The 21,227-nt window shown below is 36.5% G+C and overlaps 1 protein-coding gene across 1 annotated transcript in view; it reads right to left on the bottom strand.

Annotated features, from left to right (window-relative positions):
* The window catches only part of ELP4 (elongator acetyltransferase complex subunit 4), a 140,848-nt gene that overhangs the window by 99,079 nt on the left and 20,542 nt on the right, over positions 1–21,227 (bottom strand). The window contains 3 exon segments of the mRNA XM_032691814.1: positions 2,387–2,471; positions 10,207–10,346; positions 14,659–14,790. Coding sequence (XP_032547705.1) covers positions 2,387–2,471; positions 10,207–10,346; positions 14,659–14,790 — 357 coding nt within the window.

Below are 21,227 nucleotides of genomic sequence, written 5' to 3'. Positions count from 1 at the left end.
GGTCAACTTCAACCAAACTTCTCTGTATCCAAACAGGAATTATTGTCCTAAGGTCCACAAAGCCATGCAGGACAGTCAAAATATATGAATCTATGAAGGCCAACTGCAGATGGTTCTATAAAACTACTGTTAACTGACCATTCCAGGTCCTAGAGATGCCTGGCCATTTTATCAGAGATCTACTAAACTTCTAACAGTAGTATTCATTAATTTTTCTAATTGTGTCAAACCATCTCTGCTGGGTTGAGTTCCATTCTCACTCTTCTTCAGAACCCTCTTCAAATAAAAGAGTAGTAAATCTAAGTATCTTTGTCACACTGATGTGAAAATAGCCAAAAATATCTGAAAGTTTTACCAGTCAGGTAGAGGATTATTTGGGGGTACAAGGGAGAAACAGGCACAGACTTTTTAAAAGTTTTAATTATTATATATAGGGAAGGACACAGGTCCAGAAGAATCCAGGCTGGTCCTTATACTACAATCTTCATATCTGTCTACTTAAAGAGTACTTCTAAAGGCTCAGGAAATAGAAGAGGGTATGAAGCAGCAGAGAGGTGAACTGCTCATAAATTTAGCAGATAAAAAGATCCAAGGTGTGTTCTGGGTCTTAACTACATTCAACCCTGGATATATTTTCAATAAGTGTATATTATACAAGGCCTCTCAGTGTACAAAGTTTGAGGGTACAAAGAAAGATGATGCTTGGGGAAGGGTGGAATCTTACAAGAAGGTAATAGAAACCACTCCAGGAAATCATATGCATTACCTCCCTTGAAACAGAAGGAACTACACAAGTGCTAATGGCTTTCTAAATCAATAAACTGGCCTGAAAAAAGGACTTTTCTAACTTTCAAAGCTTCACCTTGGAAACTTCAATCCGTCATTTAGCAAACGCATACTTCTAAATTCATCTCAGTTAAAGTTCTGGTTCTGCTTTACTGACACTGTAAGATGTTTTGAAACAACCAACAACAAGCACAGAAAATAATGACCTGTGATGTTTAATTTTTTCCCCTACTTGCAAGCGAAAAACACCCAAATATTGGCTCCGAACAACCTTCGTTTCCTTTCTCATGGAAAAACCCCCAGAATATAAAAATACAAATAAACAGGAAAAATATAAAAAACCAAGAATATAAAAAGCAAAATGAGAAACAACAGCCTAATCTCTCCAGTAGGAGGCTGTTTGCTGGCTGAAGGTTGGCAGGGTGTTGTTTCATACTCAGGGCTGCTCTTTGCAGCCAACAAGCTCTCGGGCTTCCACAGGACCTGTCACCGAGCAGGAGGAGCATCTCTGCCTACAGGAGGATGACACACACGGCTGTTGCCATGGCTACCACAGCGAGTGGGGAGAGGGGCCTGTCAGGGACCAATTTCCTTCTCCAGACTGGCACTGCCACCAAAGGGAAGGAAAGCTCTCCCAGAAATCTCTGCAGAGACGGAACGCCGAGCACAAATAACCTAAATTTACACACGAGCGGTCTGTGCAGGTAATGCTTCTAAAACATACTGTCAGACACAAAAACATCTTTTCCAACATTATCCTCCCTGAAAAATATGATTTCTAAGATATGAGACTGGTAATAGTACACAGTCTTGTATTAAATTCTTTCAGGTTCTCCAGAATCTATACAAATTGATTTCTGCTCTAGTAACATTTCTATTGAACAACTGCAATTATCAATTAAACATCAACATATAAAAAATTATTATTTTATTTCCAACAACTCCAAAGGACTCACCGAGTATGACAAAGAATAACTTATAAGGCCCTGTTCATATTAGAAAAGGGCTTTCAGCCTATATTGTTACACTTAAAATGTTTTTGATTACCGACAGTACGATTTATGGAGAGACCAGAGATCTTTAGAAGTCTGGTAAGTTGGTTTGATTTGTAAGTTGAAACAGCATTCTTATTTCTTTACTTGTGTTTCAGTCCTCACTACATGAAGATGCCACCATTTAATTCATTAAAAAATTAACTCCATTCCAGTTTAAAACAACACTGAAAAAATCTGAAAGTTTAAGAATAAATGTTCGGCCTCGAAGGTCTTGAGCACATTTTGCTAAAGCAATAATTCGAAAAAAAAAAAACTGTAGGGGAAAATGTGTTTTTCTTAATCACATTACATTTGGCCATCCATTTATTAGCTAATTGCACAGAATATGCATTTTGCTAATGCCTTCTTACATGGTCTGCATATCTTTAACAGGTAAAACCTCCAAACCCACATTAAAATACGAACAACACTATTTGTTTGGCTTGTTGACTTTAGCAATGCTTGGAAACAGTTTGTTCCTTGTTAATTTGTCCAAGACCTTCTTGTGCCACCCCTGAAAATCCACAAAACATTAGTTACAGGATGATGGAAGAGTATGAGGGTACCTGGGGATCTGAGCCATCAAACCCTCCCTGGGAAATGATCCTCTGAAGGGACTGAAGCAGTCTCACATAAGCACCGTTCATATTACTGTTGGTAAGAAGAAAGAGTTTAGTTACACATTTTAATATTCTCCTATACATCTCTAACAGCTGTATAAAAAAATAAATATAAGCAGATGCAGCTTTCAGTGCAAGTGTCTCATGGAAAAAAGTGTCAGAGAAGGAAAAAAACCCCACCAAACTCCCTGAATAAAGTTGACACTATAAGCAGTTGTGATTGCTTCGTGTTAACTAGTTCAGTGCTCAGACATTCAGTGAAAGCTGAAATCTCTAGGGATTAAGATAACTTAATTATGTCAGGCTCGCTTACATCTAGCAGATTAATGATTTAACGTATCAACTTAAAGTTGAAACCATTACAGCACAGAACTAATCTTCTGTAACTGTCAAAGATCTCCCCAATTGTTTTCCCAAGCATACTCAATCAATGCCCTGATGAAGAGCTGACTTTCTATGAAAACTTTCATACATTTTCACTGCTTTGTTGGTGTGACAGCAAAATTGTGAGGCAGCATTGATTTTATGGGGTATTTAGAAAAGATAAAGTGCAAATAGACAAACACAAACTGGTGGTTAAAAATGGAGTTAAGCAGACTTAAAACCAAAGGAAGGTTCAGCAAACCATCTTGTCAAAGACTTTGAAGGTCCAGATCCTCACATCCAAACACTTCAGTTATCCATCCCACCTGTGCTCTCCACTTTCCAGGCTAACACATACAAAGGACAGAGAGTCCTAATCTTCACTTTTAAAAAGCAAGGCAGCTGTTCACTTTTAAAAGAAACATACTGTTTTCTTAAATCTCACAGAGAACTCTGGCTTGGAGGGTTGGGTTTGATATAGGTTCCTTACTGCAGTTGAGAGCTTAAGTCCTTCTATCTTTTCTAGCTTCGACATTTCCTTTAAGTCTCACTAATTACCACCAAGGGTTGTGGACTCAAACCTTCTTGTGTACTCCTGGGGAAATATGACAGGTTATCTGGAAAATTTTGCCTCTAAAAACATTCTAATTGCTCTGATTTTTTGTATGTCTGGTCTGATAACAGCCCAGGTTGGAAGGAACTCTGAAAGATTACAGGGTCCAAATGTTAATGACACTATTCCCATCACTTTAATAAGAGGCAAGACTGTTATCCAAATGCATTTTACTAATTAATACCTAAAGAAACTCAAACTTGCTTGCATCCTTTGCACAGGAGAGGAGACAACTTCCTGAGAAACATGTAAGAGTTACAATGATCTGTCTTATACACCATTGCTTCAACTCAAAATTCTATATTTCCTTGAAGAAAACAGTATCAAGTCAAAACCAGTCCCTGATACATTTGAGTTATAAACATCTACAACCAAAAAAGTGATATGGTCATAATAATTTCAAGTTTTGAAATACTCAATGTCAGAAAACATTGAGATGACCTTTCTCACATATAATCACAAAGAAGAGTCTCCAATTTAAATTCCATTTATTTTTTCCAGATTTAGTACCCCAGAAAACTACTGGTTAAACTGATGTACCTTAATAATATAATACCCTTTATGAAATTCAGAGCTGAAAATTAACTGGAATACATAATCTCAACATGATATTCAATGTGTGAAGTCTGCCTTGCTATACAAAAAAAGAGCATCTCAGACAGGAAAGGTTAACTTTTGAAGTCCATTACTTTCCTAGTGTTGGGTGCAAAAGGAATGGCTATTAAATGTTATAATACCTATCCTGCCTGGCAGGTGCCAGTTTACAGGGTAAACTTTAGCCCCCAGGGTAGCCAAAATGTCTTCTCTCTCTGTGTCTTCACATTATCACAACACACACACACAAAAAGTCCTTGCTTTTAAAAGTTAGTGGATAAAAAAATAAAATAACTAAAGCACTTAGCAGGATTAAAGGGTCCCCAAATTAAAACAAACAAATAAGATAGATCCTCAGTTAATCCATCAGAAAAAGATTTGCAGCAAAGGAAAAATTAAAAATGATAATGCATTGTGTATAGATTTTTAAAAAATGTAAAAGCAGGTGCTTTTCTACCTCTTGCTAAAATATTAATGGTTTACTTGAATTTGAACCAAGCTATGTAAATAAGAACATGAAAAATATTGAGGAAACACTATTTTTATAAACAAGTTGCATTACCCTTCTGACAATGTTTGTCATAATATTTAAGAAAAGAAATAAGATACATCTTATTTTCTTATTTCTAGTCTTTTTTTGGCTTTGTTACTAAACACCATTTAATTCTGATAATGAGTTTAAACAATTCCTTCTTTACTCTTTTTTTGTTTAGCAATTTAGTAATGGATAAAGCAGGAGCTGGCAAGAAGGTATCCTGGTTACAACAAAGCCTCTGACTTCTCTGTTGATAGTTTCCAAGCAGTTAACAAAGGTTAGGTTATCAAGGATATGACAAATAGCCTTATTGTGTATAAGGAGACACCATTAGGCAAGACAGTCCAACCTGTTTTATCTAAATTTATTGGTAAATCTAGAGTCCAGATAAATTTATTCTTTTTCAAAAGCACATACATTCTTAAGGTAAAACTTAGCAGTATTACAGCTTAATTATTTTAGGTCCTTGGATTATCAAACCTTCTCTTTTGGTAACTGCAAAGGAAGAATGAGAATAGATGTAAAGAGATAGAAAATAATTCTTGTCTGTGATGCAGAGAATTACCAGAGGGGATATTTCTGCCTTCCTGTTAAGGACCAGCTTTAGCAAGGCAACAAAAAGGACACCACGACATCCTGGCAACAGCAACCGGAAAACAGTTGCTGTCAGTCACACAACCCTGTTAGCCCGGTCCCAGCATTAACACCAGGACATAACTGCCCTTCCCCAACATAAAAAATGAGATAAGAAAGAGGAGTTTCTGCCTTCTTTTGGCACCAAACACCCAATCCCATTCACTACTTCCTTTAGGAGAGCCGACTTCACAATCTGTTTTCAATTAATGCTTATCACGGGGAAGTGAACTTCTATCCATCTTGAGTGATTATCCAAAAGGGGACTCTGTAATGTAATTTAGCCACCAGGTATCAGAACTACAGAAAGGAGAGCAAACACAGCACTCCATCAAAGAACAGATACACACACGTGTGTGAAAACACAGGAAAGACAAGAATGATCCAACTTTAAGGTGAACAAATGATGTTGATAATCTCCAAAACTGATCCTTAACTGCAAAGTAAAAGGTCAGATTTGTCTAATCACTCAAACACTTTTCTTTCCAAGTCCATAAAGAAGCCAAGTGCTTGTGTGGATAGGAAGAGAGCCATATGTATAAATATACATGATTTCTCAAAGGGGCCAAGAATTTCTGGCCCATATAAAATCTCCACATCTCTGATCCTGCAAGGGAATCACCGTAACTATCTCACAGTAGACACTGGCTACAATTACAGAGACAGTTCGCTCACTGAAGAACAGTTTAAATAAAATAGGTTTCTTAATGTGAAGCTAGGGAATTAGAAGAACAAGGATGATTTGGTACTTTTTTTAACAAAAAGTTCTTAAATGGTTCTTATGCACAAAATTTTACGACAAAGGACCTTGCTTACTAAAAGATGCAGCATCATTTTTCCAGGATTGTAAAATATATGTTCACTGTTTCTGACAGGAGAGCATAAGCTGTATAAGAAAGGCAGGTACACAGGAAGGTACATTACTTTTCTTGTATATTTTCTGCTGTAACTGCATAATCTGTTATTACATCCCAGAGTAGGGAAAGGAAACGAAAGCAAGGGATTGTTCTTCTTGCTCCCCACCCCTTCCCAAAGAAAAGGAGGGTGGGGAAGGAGAAGTGTTCCAAATTTCAAGGAGGAAACATGAAATCTAAGGTCCTCCAAAGCTAGTCACCCCCTAACTCAAAAGGAAAGGCAAAAGTAAAAAAAAGGAACATTATTTACATACAAAAGTAGCAGGTCTCCATCAGGAAAACAGAAACAAACCCCATCCAAATAGGGCACCTCTCAGGGAACGCCTTGCTCACATCAGTAGGTACTATAATTAATAATTAATCAAAAAAGGTGCAATAAAAAGTGTACTGAGCTTCTAAAATTTTTATTTACAATTACTAGCCTGTCATTGCTCATGACCTTGATGTAGAATGTGTGTATTTGGTTAGGTATGGTTTCCATGATGATCACCTAATACAAGGTGCCTCTTCAATGGTTGTAGTTATAGAACTATAAAATTATAGGAAAATAACAATTTATTTCAGCCTCAGCTTAAACCATGATGTGCTTTACAACATAACAAGTATTTAGAATGGAACATGCTAGCTAAACTAATGTGGAAACATTTTGAAAAGAAGGAAAAGTTTCTCTTCTTTTTGCCAGTTAATTCCCAATTTTTTGCAACTTCTGAGACTATAAAGAGGCATCATTCCTCAACAACAATATCATTTACTTATGCAAAGCTATAAACTAGGCAAAATTGTTAGTTTCCACTTCCTCCTCAAACTCTGCCTCGGTGACAAAAGCAAAACATTCTTAGATTTTAAAAAACCCACAACACACCACTGACTTTGGTCTGCAAGCCCACACAATTTAGGAAAAAATTTCATTCAGAAATGTCTTTACTGATACATATCTTGCAAAGTATACCCTTTAGAAAGTTATGAAATCTTTTGCAAACATCTCATAATATACAGCCTACTAATGTAAATTATATCAATCCCCTTTCTTAAAAATATCTCATTTTTTGAAGGATGTGTCAGCTTCTAGTGTTAATAGGTTTTCTGTCAATCTTCTTTTGATAAATTAAATTGAAAGAAAATCATACTTTTAGAGATTTTTCTGAACCTCAAGTAATTTTTGTAACTTTTTCTTATTTCCTTTCAGGCTGTCTGTCCTTTTTTGAGGTACTGTCAGCCTAAGAGATTACAGAGATTTTGCAGTGCTATATAAGTAATCAGCATTATGTCAACAAGTCTTTTTTTTTGGCTATGCATCTAACCATAGCCTGAGAACCACATGCTTATGAAATTATCTGCTCTAAGAGGAGGCAGGTTAACCAGCCATGGCCATGCTCCCAGTTCACTGTAACACAAAATAATAGGGTTCAAGCTCTCAGTAGGACCTTCAGGTAATCCAAGATCAGGCCTGATAAAAATTGCTGATTTCTCTTGGAAGGGTTAACTGTGACTATAGCATTGCTTTCTTTGAAATCATTGTCTGGTTAATCAAAAGAACAGAAGTTTTTACTATTCCATGATATATTGAAGCTGGATTTAAAAGCCAAAAGCATTCAATTAATTTTCTAAACAGTAATTCCAGCAAAATAATGTCCCTTCCCTCCTCCTCTTAATAAACTTTCTTTAATTAAATCATCCTGAGAGGATTTTGAGCTTGTTTTCACTCCCTGAGAAAAAGAATGCTTCCTTCAGAATTTCGTCAGAATATTTGTAAATAAGCCCTGTCCAATCTCCTGAGTTTCTGTAAAAGCATGAACTTTTTGACAGCAGTGAAATAACTGATAACATCAGTACTTGGTATTGGATTTAATACATCATGACTAATGTGTATTAAAGAATCATAAATATAGGGATGAAAAGGACCTCAATAGGTCTGACCTAACTTGTCCTGAGACATTTTCAGTCATGGAGATTCTAAAATACTCCCAACCCACATCTGCAAGGCAACTTCTTGTGTAAATCATTAGGAAAACATCTCCTTACTTCCAGCCTGTATTTCCACTGCTACAGTTCACTGCAGAAAGCACAGTTATACCCCCTCTATGTCAGTTTTTAAAATGCTTCAGAACTCTGCTTCCATCCCTCCAAGAACTTCCATTCTTCTTTTTGAGCTTCATTTCAGAGGTTGTAATTCTGAAAAATTCTTCTTCCAACCTTGTGCACAGGGAATCCAAACCCACCACTGTTTGTGGTCAGGGAAGATGATAAAGTCAGAAGACATAAGAGCTACTGTAAAGAAAGAGATGTACATAACTCTTTACAGTTCTCACAGGTTTCCAAGAGTTCACTATTCCCAATGTGCTCTTTATTCCTCCCTGTCCCTTATCACACTGCCTTCTGGTCTAAGAATGATGTTTAGAATGGTGGTTGTCTGTTACTTTGGTACCTGCCTTTACTCCCAGCAATACAATTCCTTCATTTCCTCAGGAGAGGTTTCCTGAAGAAGACCCATGTTGAGGGAGCAGGGAGAGGAAAATGAGATAAAACTTCCAAAGTCCAGCTGTATTTGATCACCTTCCTCACCCCATCACTCTGTGCTTTAACCAATTTACCATGAAAACTAAATAAATCCAATCTTTCTGTTAGATGAAATCTAAAAATAAGAGTAGAATCCATATAGAAAGAATGATGAGTTTTTATCAGGCTAGCACACCAGGCCAATAACCAGCATTAAGCAAGGCTTATAAAATCAAATGCATAAAAGTTAAAATCCATTTTCTATACTCTACTTATGAGTTAATTTGATTTTAATGTAAAATGAAAAAATACTTGACAGCCATACAGTCAGCGGACTTAAGCCCAGAGCCATGAGACATTCTAGTTTGCTAGAGAAAAGACAGAAAGGGAGTTAAATTGCTCAGTAACAATAGCAACACTTGCAACCTGTCAGCTATTCTTGTGTCTCTCCTCTATTGCTCTGCTACTAAAAAAAAAAATTATACATAATATATAAACAAAGTTTGTTCAAATATTTACTATATAAAAAATAAAATATAATTTTTCTTCCTTCTCCTAAAAGTGTGGATTTTTTTTTTTTACAACATCACAAGAATTTACTTTACAAAGCAGTGACACTTGATCATGTAACACAAACAAATTACAGAGAGATTTGGTTTTTGCTTTTCTACAGCTCCAAGAAAGGTGCCTCATACTGTGCTTCTTTCTTCTTTCATAAGTCCGAGGTTTTATATTTGATGTATTATATATTGATATATTCAATGCAAATCAGTCACAAGGAAGGACACCATACTACTGCTTCCAGGAGCTGGCCATATGCACTGGGATCTATAAAAGCAGGTATTATATAAATTAAGTGACTGGGCTGGACAAACAAATTTCTAGCCCATCCTTCATGTTTGACTTGAAATGTCTCCAAGAAAGATACAATGGATGTGTGTCTGCAGGCTAGTATGAGTCTCAGCTACTGTCACTCTTTCTCTTGGGCTTCCTTAATTCCCTACTGATAAACATAAACATAATAAGTTATGCATTCAGAGGAGAGTTTCAATAGGAGACGTTTCGTAAGACACAATTAGCGATTGTAATTTTATTCACAGCAATTTGTATTTTCCTTGGGTGAAGCTGCAGGATGTAAGAAGTAAAAAGCACACAATCAACTAATCTGATATAGCATTCTAAGCTATGTAGGTCAAGGATGGCCTGTCTCCTTAGCCCTAAAAACCACACGGATATCTTCCTACGACTGATCGCCACCTGACACGCACATCCCGGAGAGCTGCTGGTGCTCAGGGAGCAGTTCTCAGACAGACAGGAATAGTTCTCCCCAGTCCCCACACTCAGCTGTCAGTAGGGCTGGACTGAACATGCAGCTGTGTCCTAGGCTGTCCTAGTAATGTCTGCCTTAATTGGCGCTGCCAACTCGCTTCCTCCCGCAGCCGAGGAGTCGGAACAGGGAGCTGTCTGGCCACTCCTGCCATGGAGCACTGATGTGAGGCCACAGCTGAGATGCTTCTGAGCTGTGTGTGGCTGCAAGGTTTTGCCCAGCAAAGAGTAGATGCAAAAATATCCTTTGCCACCAATAGGAAGACAAAAATCTAAACACATGTCAACTTACCATGTTTTCATTTTAGGCTGCGAAGACAGTTCTTCGTGAAGGTAAAAGCTGTGCCATGTTATGGACTGGATCAGTTCTGGAGACATTTTCTTAGAAATATCATAATAATGGCCAAACTTTGTATATGGTGTTGGGCTGGCCTGTGGAAACAACGATACTGATTACAATAACCCATTCAATTATTATCTGTCAAAAGAAAATAATTAACGAGCAATACACTTGAAAGAAATCTCTGTGGCTTTTCCCATTCAGTTTAAGTAAAAGCTTCAAATAGAAAAACATTATAATATTTACTACTAAGTTTTTGTTCCCCTGTGGACATTCTTGAATGTGAATTTTTCACACAGAATTCAACCCTTACTATTGCAAGCTGCATCACCAAAGTGCAGTCAGATACTTAAAAGAATGTATTTTTGCACACGTTCTAGACATATGATCCCAAATTTCAAAAGCCCAGACTCACGAACTGTGCAGACCATCATGTGTTCCACCTCTCTGATTTTTCAGTCTCTGGGAATTATATGGCTCCACAGAAATATTTTCAGTTGACTTTGAGAATGTTTCCCTTTACTTGTGACCAGTATAAAACCCAAACCATTGTATCTTCATATACTTAAGTTAAAAAATAGGAAATAGTTAAAAACTACTTTAAATTTCTTAAAATTGGAATAAATGGCAGAGGTTGAGCATTACACACAATAGCCATGGTTTATCATAATGAAGATACGTTTTCCTCAGCTCTTAATTTTGGGCATATCAAACATCATAAAACCCCCCAAATTTAATATACACCTGGATAAGAATTACAGATTTTGAATGTGTTGTGCTAGTAAACAGAGGAAACGAATGCATATTTTTATACCACATTAATGGAGATCAGCATACAACCTGCCCATTATTTGAATTCCACATATAAAGTTAAAAAACCCCTAGGTTGTTATTATATGCAATATAATATATGCAATATTCAAGTATAAGTTTACTAAAAATATATTAAACTGTTAGGATTAATTGGAATGATTTGATTTTGGGTAGATATTTTGAAATTATTTGACTAATAGATGTTAGGCCCAGATGGTTATCAGTACATATAAATAGTAACAATACTACAATATCTTTCCTACAAAAACAATAGAATAACCAACTAACCCAAACTTTTAATAAAACCAATAATTAGTTTTTAATTAAAAAAAAAACCACAAAATTGCTTATGTATATCTAGTCATAAGAGGCAAATCAGTTTTACTGAAAAAAGACAGAAAACCACATTCTCCAAGTCAGTGTTCCAATTTATTCATTGGCACCTGATTTTTAAAGTAGGCAGTCCAATAAAACATAACATTCTATCAAAATTTAAATATTTTTCATTGTAAAATGTAACTTTATTTAAAACAAGGATTCTGAAAGCAATTTAAACAGGGGTTGTTCTTTGGCCTATAATCTATTCTTTATCCGGATTACAGATCAGAATGTTTTTACTGCAATCTCTGCCAGAGCTCATCTTTTTATTGTGTACTTCCAAGCCCCCTTAATGTTTTAGAAAGGCCTTGACTAACTGAACTTTGATCTGATGTCTTCATTGAGAAAAGCTCCAGGTTGCCCATTTCAGATGCAAATCCTTCCTGAGGCCCAATAGAGTTCAGTAAAGACAGCAAAAAAAGAAGAAACAAGAAGTTTCCAGGATCCTCTTTGAGAATCCCGAGGCACATTTGGTGTCCTTAATCCACCCTGCTGCACGGATTAAGGTAGGTGATAACCTCTCTGGATTCAAAAGAATGAGCACAGCGCCTACAAACTGGGTGGAGACTGGGATTTGGTACAATAAACCCCCACGCAATAAAAGCTCGCTCCGTGTCAGGGGCCTGTGAATAGCCCTCAATGTACGGCATTCCCAGGCTTAGCAGGGAAGCTTGCAAAAGGCCTACCTGAATCAAGAAAGCATGAATAATCTGCCTTAGCACAATGACCACGGAGAGCGCCAAGCAGAGAGACCTTCCACTCCTCTTTCTCAAGTTTGAGCTGATAAATTTATCAGTGGATTGGAGGCTCGAGCCAGTTCTTTCCCGGGTTCCTGGTTTGCACAAGGAGAAGTGCACTAAACTGTCAGTGAGCAGAGCGTTGCTTTTATGCTACCGTCTGCTGTTAATGTTTCTAATTGCAATACTAATGTGCTAGAAATCTCAGATTTAGGATGAATCAAGGCAGAAAATTGATTTCATGCTGTGACAGTTTATATATTGCCCCAAGAACATAAGCAGTTCATTCAAAGAAAAAAAAAAAGGGAAAAGAAAAACCCACACTGTCTCACTGTCTTCCATTGCAAAACAGGCTCTCCATATACTCAAAAGTTTAAGTGAAATAACCTCTGATGCAGATGTAAGTGACAAGCTGGCAAAGGCACATCAAGCATTGCACTCCGGCCTTGTACTCTGACAGATTTCTTATAAATCTATCTTTTTCTGAGGTACAAGGTATGTACAGTGTGTACAGAGAATCTGTGTTAGCTATAAAGAGTATTAATATAAACACCCTGCATAAGAACAAAAAAGAGTTACCTAGCTAGTCCACATGGGGTCTAATAAGTGGAAAGGGAATATCTGAACTATTAATCTGAATCTGTTATTACTTAGAAATAATAATTAAGCATCAAAGATACCACAAAGACAGCTTTTACTCTGCATTCTCACTCCATGTATAGCCAGATAAGGGATGGACAAGTTTCTGCTGCCATGTTTAGAGCTCTAGCTAATAGCAAAGTTATTTTCTCTCTTTCATACTTGAAACTTTTTGACAGTAGTTTTTGAAAATGCAGCAGTATATTAGTTCAATCAATTTGCAAAATACATCTATTCCACATTGGTTTTTTCCACCAAAAGACAATTTAAAGACTAAATCCCAACCAATGTCATTAATTAAATGATAGCATAGACTGTATTGTTGTGTGTAGCAAGGCAATCTCAGATTATTCCTCAGTGGAATATGTTCACCAATCAAATTAATTTAGCACAGCATCAAAATTTAATGATAGCCGCATTATAAAATATTGGAACCAATTTTTCACTAATTAGAATATCCCGAGGAATTTTAGGTACAGATAGTTTGACATTTAGACTTTTATTTGTATGTTTTAGTTTTTTAATGAATTTAACACACATAAAAATATTGTATTCAGCTATTCAGAAGGATCAGCATCCAATTCAAAAAGCAACAATAAAAAGGGAAACAAAAGACTGAGCATCTTATTCTATCTTGCATAATCAATTTTCAATAATCAAGGACATGTACATCATGGTTTTTTGGGCAATCTTACATTAGTGGAAGTGTTTACTTCTGTGAAGTTAGAGAACATGAGTGCACATCTAAGTGGATTTTTTAATACTTTTTCCTATTTTGTTAGCACATCAGAACACTATTTGTTAACAATGTGCAGTTGTTTCCATATCAGTGTATAAGGAATTCTGCTAGATTTTAAAGCAGACAAATTATTTTGGGGATGGCTCAGAGTAGCACAGCAAGCTCCACAATAATAAAATTGATGAGATTATATGATTACCCTGGAGGCTGCTGGATTTTGCATGTCACCATATATAAGTCTTTTCTGACACAACTATATAGCCATGTCTGTGCAATTTCACAGAAAACCAAACATGTCAAGCCCTGTAAGATCATTTTGTCACATTCCAATTATGTTTTTAAGAATAAGACTGAACTTACCAGGCAGGTACGACCAGACCTAAACCAGAATTTACAAATGTAGGCTATAATGTATAGACAAAACAGGGGGTTTATTCTGGATAGTAAAAACAATGCTGTAATTTTGTTAAAGATTGACTGTGCCATGGGATTAAATAAGAAAGTCACCAGCCACGGGAGACTGATTATTCACAAACAGTAACAACTGTAAACTCTGAAAGACTGATCACTGGGCTTGTTTCTTATATTGTCCCTGCATAGTGATTAGTTTCCAGTGACAGTGAAGCTGATATAATCTCAAGTGCTTACTTTAGTTGTTATGCACATGGATAAGCAGGTCAACAGTTTGCTTCAACACAGTACTTTCACTACAGAGACCTAGTAAGTAGTGTTGATTAAACCTGCTTAAGTGATTTGTGTACAACTAAATTTGGGCAAACCTTGTAAGCGAGCACATTCTTCAAACTTTCGTGAAAAGCTATCTCATTTTAGTAGTACTCACTAAAAAAAAATCCCATGGCACTTCAAGGTTTTTTATTTTAAAATTATTATTGTCCATATTAAGTTTTACACTTCCTGCAAAGTCTCAACATCCCTTTCTTAATTAAAAACTACAGTGATGTATCATAATTTACCCTCTGGAAGCAATCCTGTAACAGTGTCCATTGGCAGTTCTGTTGTCTACATTCTACTGAAAAGCACTTGCTCTTCAAATTCATTTTGAGTGCAAGAGGAAAAAAAGCAGGAAATAGTGATTACCTCCATTTTTGGTAAATTTTGGTAGCGCCAGGCTATTTTCATAGAATCCTGAAAATCCTCAGACTTAACAGCTGCTGTTTCATCTCCCAATTCCTTTCCACAGGTATCATCAAGCAAAGGGGCTGGAAGTTCCTACAGGTAGAGAACAAAACAATGTCACCATTCTACAGCAGAAATGGCAGTTCAGATTTTTATCCACACCCTCTCCAGATAATACAGTCATCTTAGTATAAAGGACAGTTGTCAAATCTGTAACAAAACCTGATTAAAAACACTGCTCTGACAGACTGGCTCCTACTAATACCGAGCATGAAAAAATCCCACATAATTATTATCAGAAAAATGAATTATACACCTAAAATTAAGAATGCAGAATGGAAATGCCACATTTTATACTCTACTTGATACAAACAACACAACTTGAACAGCATCCATATTCCTTTTTTTTCTTTTTTAATCTGTCTTTAAATGTTGATCTCCTAAACTATCCCATTTCTGAGAGTGGGTACGTTCCCTGCATGGTGAATTTAAGCCTATTTTAAAGTAAGATCTTTGTTAGCTTCTGTAAGTCTTTCAAATGTATTCAAGAGACCATAATAGCCTACAGATACCAGCTGAAAACCACTGTAACAGGATGGTTTGATTTTTCTCCTCTGCTGACCATCAGGCATGATACCTACTAACGATGGATTCCTCATGAACACAAACACAAGAGTAAAAGAAAGGGCAGAATATTTAGTCCTGGATTTTTTTATACAGTTCTAATGCACACTTTCTACCTTTGCTGTACTGCAAAAAAACGTAAACAGCACTGTGTGGATACCAAGCATTCAGAATTTATGCACTGGGCTGTTACAGCTATTAGAGAAATGAAGTGCAACCAAGTTTTCTGAGCCGACTTTATCACACCCGTCTCTGTGAGCTGGAGGGCACAGATCTCTTTATCTGCTTAAAACAGATCAAGACTTACTTGAAAACTAAGTTTTCATTAGTCAGTGACTCTTGAGAGAGAACTGAGATGTGTCTCAAGGGTTAAAAACAGACAGAGCTAGCCAGTATCTCTGTTACAATGTATTAGGTGCGAAGATATATAAAAACCAAATTTGAAAACTTTAAAGAAGAGTCTCAATCAAAGTACGGGTTACACATGAAACTCTGCACATGGGCAGAGCTTATGCTGGCCATAAACATCCAAATGACACTCATGGCTTTATGCAGGCAGAAATTATCGAGACAGACACACACAGAAAGGAGTCAATGAAGGTTTAAATTAACCCATTTTGGGTTTCAAGAATGCAGGACAGACAACCTGTATATAGTTCTGTACATCATCTTATGAACAACATGTGCTATTTGGATTATTCAGTGTAAATTAGCATAATATTTACAATTACTTAAGAAACTTGAGAACAACTGTTTCTAATTTCAGGACAGTTAGTTCAGAGGTTGGTCACCACACCCTCCGAGATAAGAGGCAGTGGAAGCTATGAAAACTTTTATAGACTTTATAACATTGATAAAGTTGCAGAAAAAGAACAACTGTACCTATATATTTCAGCAGCTAAACAGAGGACAGAAGGCACGCCTTTGAGCAAAGAATTTTATTTATTTCCTTTTTGCAAATAAACTAAAGCCTGGTATTGGCCATTCACGAGAATGGTTATGCACAGAGTTACATGTTCAGATTTCTTGCAGCTTGTTTAAAAGATACACTTGTATACCATAAACTCGTATTACTATGATGGTAAAAATCAAGCTTATTGGTAGGAAATCTGCATGAAGATTACAATTTTAATTTTCCAGTTTTCCTTACATTTACAGATTTATAACAGTTGTTTCAGTTAAAAAAATATATTAATTTTGTTAAAATTGCATTACATCTACCCAGCAAGAGAGCAGGAAAGCTTTCAAATCAAAGACAAGGATTTCTGACAGATAGGAGAAAATGAAAACAGAACACTGTACTGGAAGGTTCTGAGAAAGTATAAATACAAACATGAGCTGACAAGCACCCCAATGCATTTCACATACATGCAGATACAAATCCTCTACATTTACTCCTAAGAGCATTATATAAAGTATTTTTATAAAAAAGAAAAAAGATGCTATTTTGAATTGTTGATCTTATAACACAGAAATCCATAATAAAGAGTTAATTAGACTTATTTTCCAATTAAGGTGTTATTTTGAAAACACACTGTGAAACTGTTGTGCAGATTTGATTTCCTAATAGAGTTATCCACAAATGTAAACTTCCTACCATAAAAAGGTCTTTCAATGAAGGGCTGCTGCTACTTGATCATCTCAAAATATTCCTCAATTTTAGCAATTAAAAAACCCAAACCCACCAACTTTCATTTAAAAAGGAGAGTTCTGTAAAGAAACAATCCTGAGGCCAAAACAACATTTCCAGATATCTCTTCCCTTCATTCATCAAGATCACCCAGGCACCACCTGTAACTTTTTATAGTGGTGGGGTGTTTTTCTGATAACAAGTGCCCATCAGAGATCATAAAATCCTGCCTAAAGATTTCAGACTTCCTAAGCTGGCCCCTGTTTCAGATACTACCACTGATATAACAAGTTGCAACCTCACACTGCTGTAACATCACTGGGCAGGTATCACATCATCTGCAAAGCCAAAATCTAGAAAATGCCGTATTTCACCATTCATCTTTCCTGGAGGCAACAAGAAAAACAACACCAATATTTTCTTAAAGCTATTTAATATTTTTCTCCTCTACAGTCACTGCAAATGCCTGCCATTTGTACAAGTAGTTCGTTGTTATCACATAATAATTGGTAAAGACAAATTTGAGATGGAGACATTACCTATGTAAATTTGTTAATGTACATTTTACAAATAAAATGTATTATATGACAAAAAAGAAGAGAGGTCAAGGACAATAAGGGGTGAAAGGTTCTCCAAGTAATACTGATAAAGTAGAAGCTGCTTAAATAACATGTAACACTGAAAAAGAGTTCCTGCCTTCCAGTCGAGCACAGAACAAAACCGTCTTACGTGGCACTCTGTGGCAGGGAGACATCACAAATCCGAGCTGTTGACACCCAAGAAACTCAGCCCAAAACAATCAGAGGCAGACACACCATCAGTGCAACACAATTAGGCACTGTGGTGTGCCTTGAGTGCTGCTAAGAATGAAGCAGATTAAGAGATCAAGGAAAAATGGTTTCACCTGAAGCTGATAAAGATTTTGGCTGCCAGAGATGAAAACCTAGCAAAGTGTCTACTCAAAACAGCCTTTTTTTGCCAATGTAGTTCATTTTTAACTTCTGACATAACAAAGAATTTTAATTTTGACGTAGCAAAAAACTTCTAACACTAGAGAATGACTTAAACATGGTTAAATTCACCCAAAGCAACACGAGAAAGCCGTGACTCTCTACTGTGGCAGTGAGCACGTACACCAGCTTAGGTCTGGTTTGTGCTCTCTTGTCCCTTCCTGCCCCACAGAAGGAACCAGGAGCACTTGAAGAACTCCCTCATACCAAGAACAATTCTTATTTCCTCAGCTGCTTTTCCAAAGTGCTCTTACCTCATAACTCCCATGCTTAGCTGAAGAACATGTTTCTTAGATGTACCACGTTCTCATCCTCATGCAAGAAGCGATTTCACACAACGCACTGAGCCTTGAGACATTTCTGGGGCCATGAGGTCTCACAGCCATGCCATTTTCTACCCCAACACACCCTGTCCTAAGAAAACACACCCTGAATCATACTCTTGTGGGTGGTGGCTGTGAACTACAGCCTCTTAGTAGGCTTTGTACGTAATTAGCTGCAATGTGAAAATGGTGGTCTGCCATTGGAGCCACCTGGGATTTTGAAAACCAATTGCCTGAGCTCAACCTGTTACATTAACTTGGTTAAATACAAGCTAAGATGTTGTACTTAAGCACAAATAGGAAAAAAAAAAATTCCAATCCTATTCAAGGTCAGAGTGTATCTGTAATTTGAACAAATTTTACATAAAGAATACTGACAGAACTAATAAAGATTGTTTACCTCCAGATTTGCATCCCAACATTATCACTACTCTCCCAGCTTCTGTTTACTCTCTTTTCCCTACCATTTACAGTAAACTATAAGAAAGAGAGGTAGAACATGCAGGTGCAGTTGGAAGGTATGTCTGCACTGACTGGAAGCCAACATGCATGTGCCTTCATTAGCTTGCCCAAAGACTAAATAAACAGGACACCCAGGTGGTCAACAATGTTGTTTTTCCTTAGGATGTACTGATTCATGTATCCCAGTATTTAACTTCAAAAAAACCCCTCTTTTAAATTTCAACTAGAACTTTGTATAAGTACATCTGGAAAAGGGAGAGAGCTTAAAATTGCTTAGTAGGGCTTGGGACTGGGGAGAATTACAGATATAGGAGGTTATATAAACTTGCTTTATGGGCAATACTGGAAATATTAAAATGATCCACACGTTTCTTTTTATCTTCATTATCCTCTTTTATTCTTCATGATAACTAGAAGTGGAACAAAAGGCTTCCCTTCTTCTGACACTGATAATTAAATGCTATTCTTTGTTTCAAGGAAATGGCAGTTTCCAAACCTGACCATGCCCATACAGAACATCCAAGTGAGAAGAAGCCTCCAGTTGTCATAACATAGATTTATTCTCAAAGGTAAAGACTGGCTGGCTGGATATATACTACTTCACTCTTCAGTGTCATGAAAAGTTTAATTACTGTCCAAGAACTGCAAAGCATTATTCTTCAGTTTTCAGACTGTCCTTTAAACTAGAAAGAAAATTAGGAGTTAAAGAAAAGGTGAAGCAGACCAGCAGCCAAACTGGCCACAGAACACGGGCAGCCTCTGGCCCAGCCACACAAAAACTGGCCTGAAAACGATCCAGCAGGACACCCAGGAGAGCAGAGGGGGGCATGGGGCCTATGAGTGACAGGGAAAGGTGGCTTTTCCTCAAAATATCTGCATGTGGGACATTCAGGAGCAGGGCTTTAGCACAAGTCCCTGTCTCCACGTGTTATTACAAATTGAGTAACAAAGACACGAGTCTCCAGCAGACTCATTAAATCATCATTTCTGTTGGAGAACATATAGAAAAAGCACTTAAATTCTGCTGAAATCATCAGAATTTAAAAAAGGACTGAGGATTTAGGATTCAATAAATCTATTTCTTAGAATCAAAATCAGAATTTCAGAAGAATACGGTATTATTAAAATATGTTAAATTTACTTTCAAAATTTCAGCCAGAATTTGGAAATAGAAGTGTTATTTAAACACTGGTCTAAGAAAAGGAGAGTTGATTTATCAGCCCATAATATCTCTATTTAATCTATTTTTCTTTAAAAATATCTCAGCTCCCACATCATACAGCTTTGGGACTGCAAAATTTGTGGCATCGGTGTGTCAGCTTCTGAGAACTGTTACATTCTCCCAGGCTAAAAAAAGACAAATCTTTCATAAGGTATATAAAAAAACAAAGCATGTAGCAGTGCATTAGTTAAAATAAAAAAAAAACCAAACCATACAGCATTTCTTGGGTCAACTAAATACAAATCTTTGCCATGCAGCATGAACACACAAAAGGCAGACAAGTGTTAAAGTTACTAAGGGGAGTTTGGATGGAGAGAAGAAAGCTTGTTGCTGTTTTAAAATTAAAAAAAAAAGTTTGGGAGAAAAAAAATGGTTTTCTGAAGTGCTCACATTAAATCACAATGCAATTAAAATAATTTCGTTTCCTGCAAACCAAGCTATGAAGGTTTTATTGCAAACATGAAATAATGTATTTCTGTAATAAACCTTTTATCTTTGCAATAAAACACTGTACAACCTGTGTCTGCCAGCAATGCAGGTCTTCCTGTGTTTGCTGCCACATTACTTTGCCTGCCTTGTTTTGGCAGATGCACGAAGCAAAATCAGATTCTAACAGTTTGACCTCTCTCACTTCTTATGTTCTCTAGGGGATAATAAAATCCAAGATACAATCCCACAGCAGTTAATGAAGCTTAACCTCACACCCTCTTAATTACCAATGCATTACACCAACTATAGGCATCATACTCCTCTCTAAGCTATTTTACAATTCTAAAGAAGTACTACTGTGCTATTATTTGGCAACATAATCCAAGCTGTATGTGAAATCCCTCTCACATAAAATCCTTTGATCCTTACGAGTTTCAGTAACTGCATAATTAATGGTACTTAAGAATTTAAAACATTATCTATTTCTGTATCAATAAGTATGTCGTTCACATGGGTTTATGCAACCATTTTGCAATGCAGTTATTATCAGGAGTATGGTGGAAGAAACTTGAAATAATATCAAGGGGAGTACAATTCACTGTTGATCTCTAACTGCAACAACATTTAAATAGTTTAAATTCACATGAATTTAAGGCTCTTCTTCATTATGTTAATTTTTAGTATTTAAAGGACACCAGATGGTAAGTCAGGAAGGGTAAATATTTTCTTTTCAATAATGTATTATATAAATGTCAGTTTAAAGGGCCCTACTCCCAAAAGGAGGGAGGATTCTATTTTGATTGCAAATACTTGTGAATACAAGGTCTATT

This window comes from Chiroxiphia lanceolata, chromosome 6 (genome assembly GCF_009829145.1).
Source record: "Chiroxiphia lanceolata isolate bChiLan1 chromosome 6, bChiLan1.pri, whole genome shotgun sequence".
Classification (NCBI taxonomy): Eukaryota; Metazoa; Chordata; class Aves; order Passeriformes; family Pipridae; genus Chiroxiphia; species Chiroxiphia lanceolata.
Note: the sequence above shows the minus strand (reverse complement) of the source record. Positions and strands in the feature narration are given on the sequence as shown.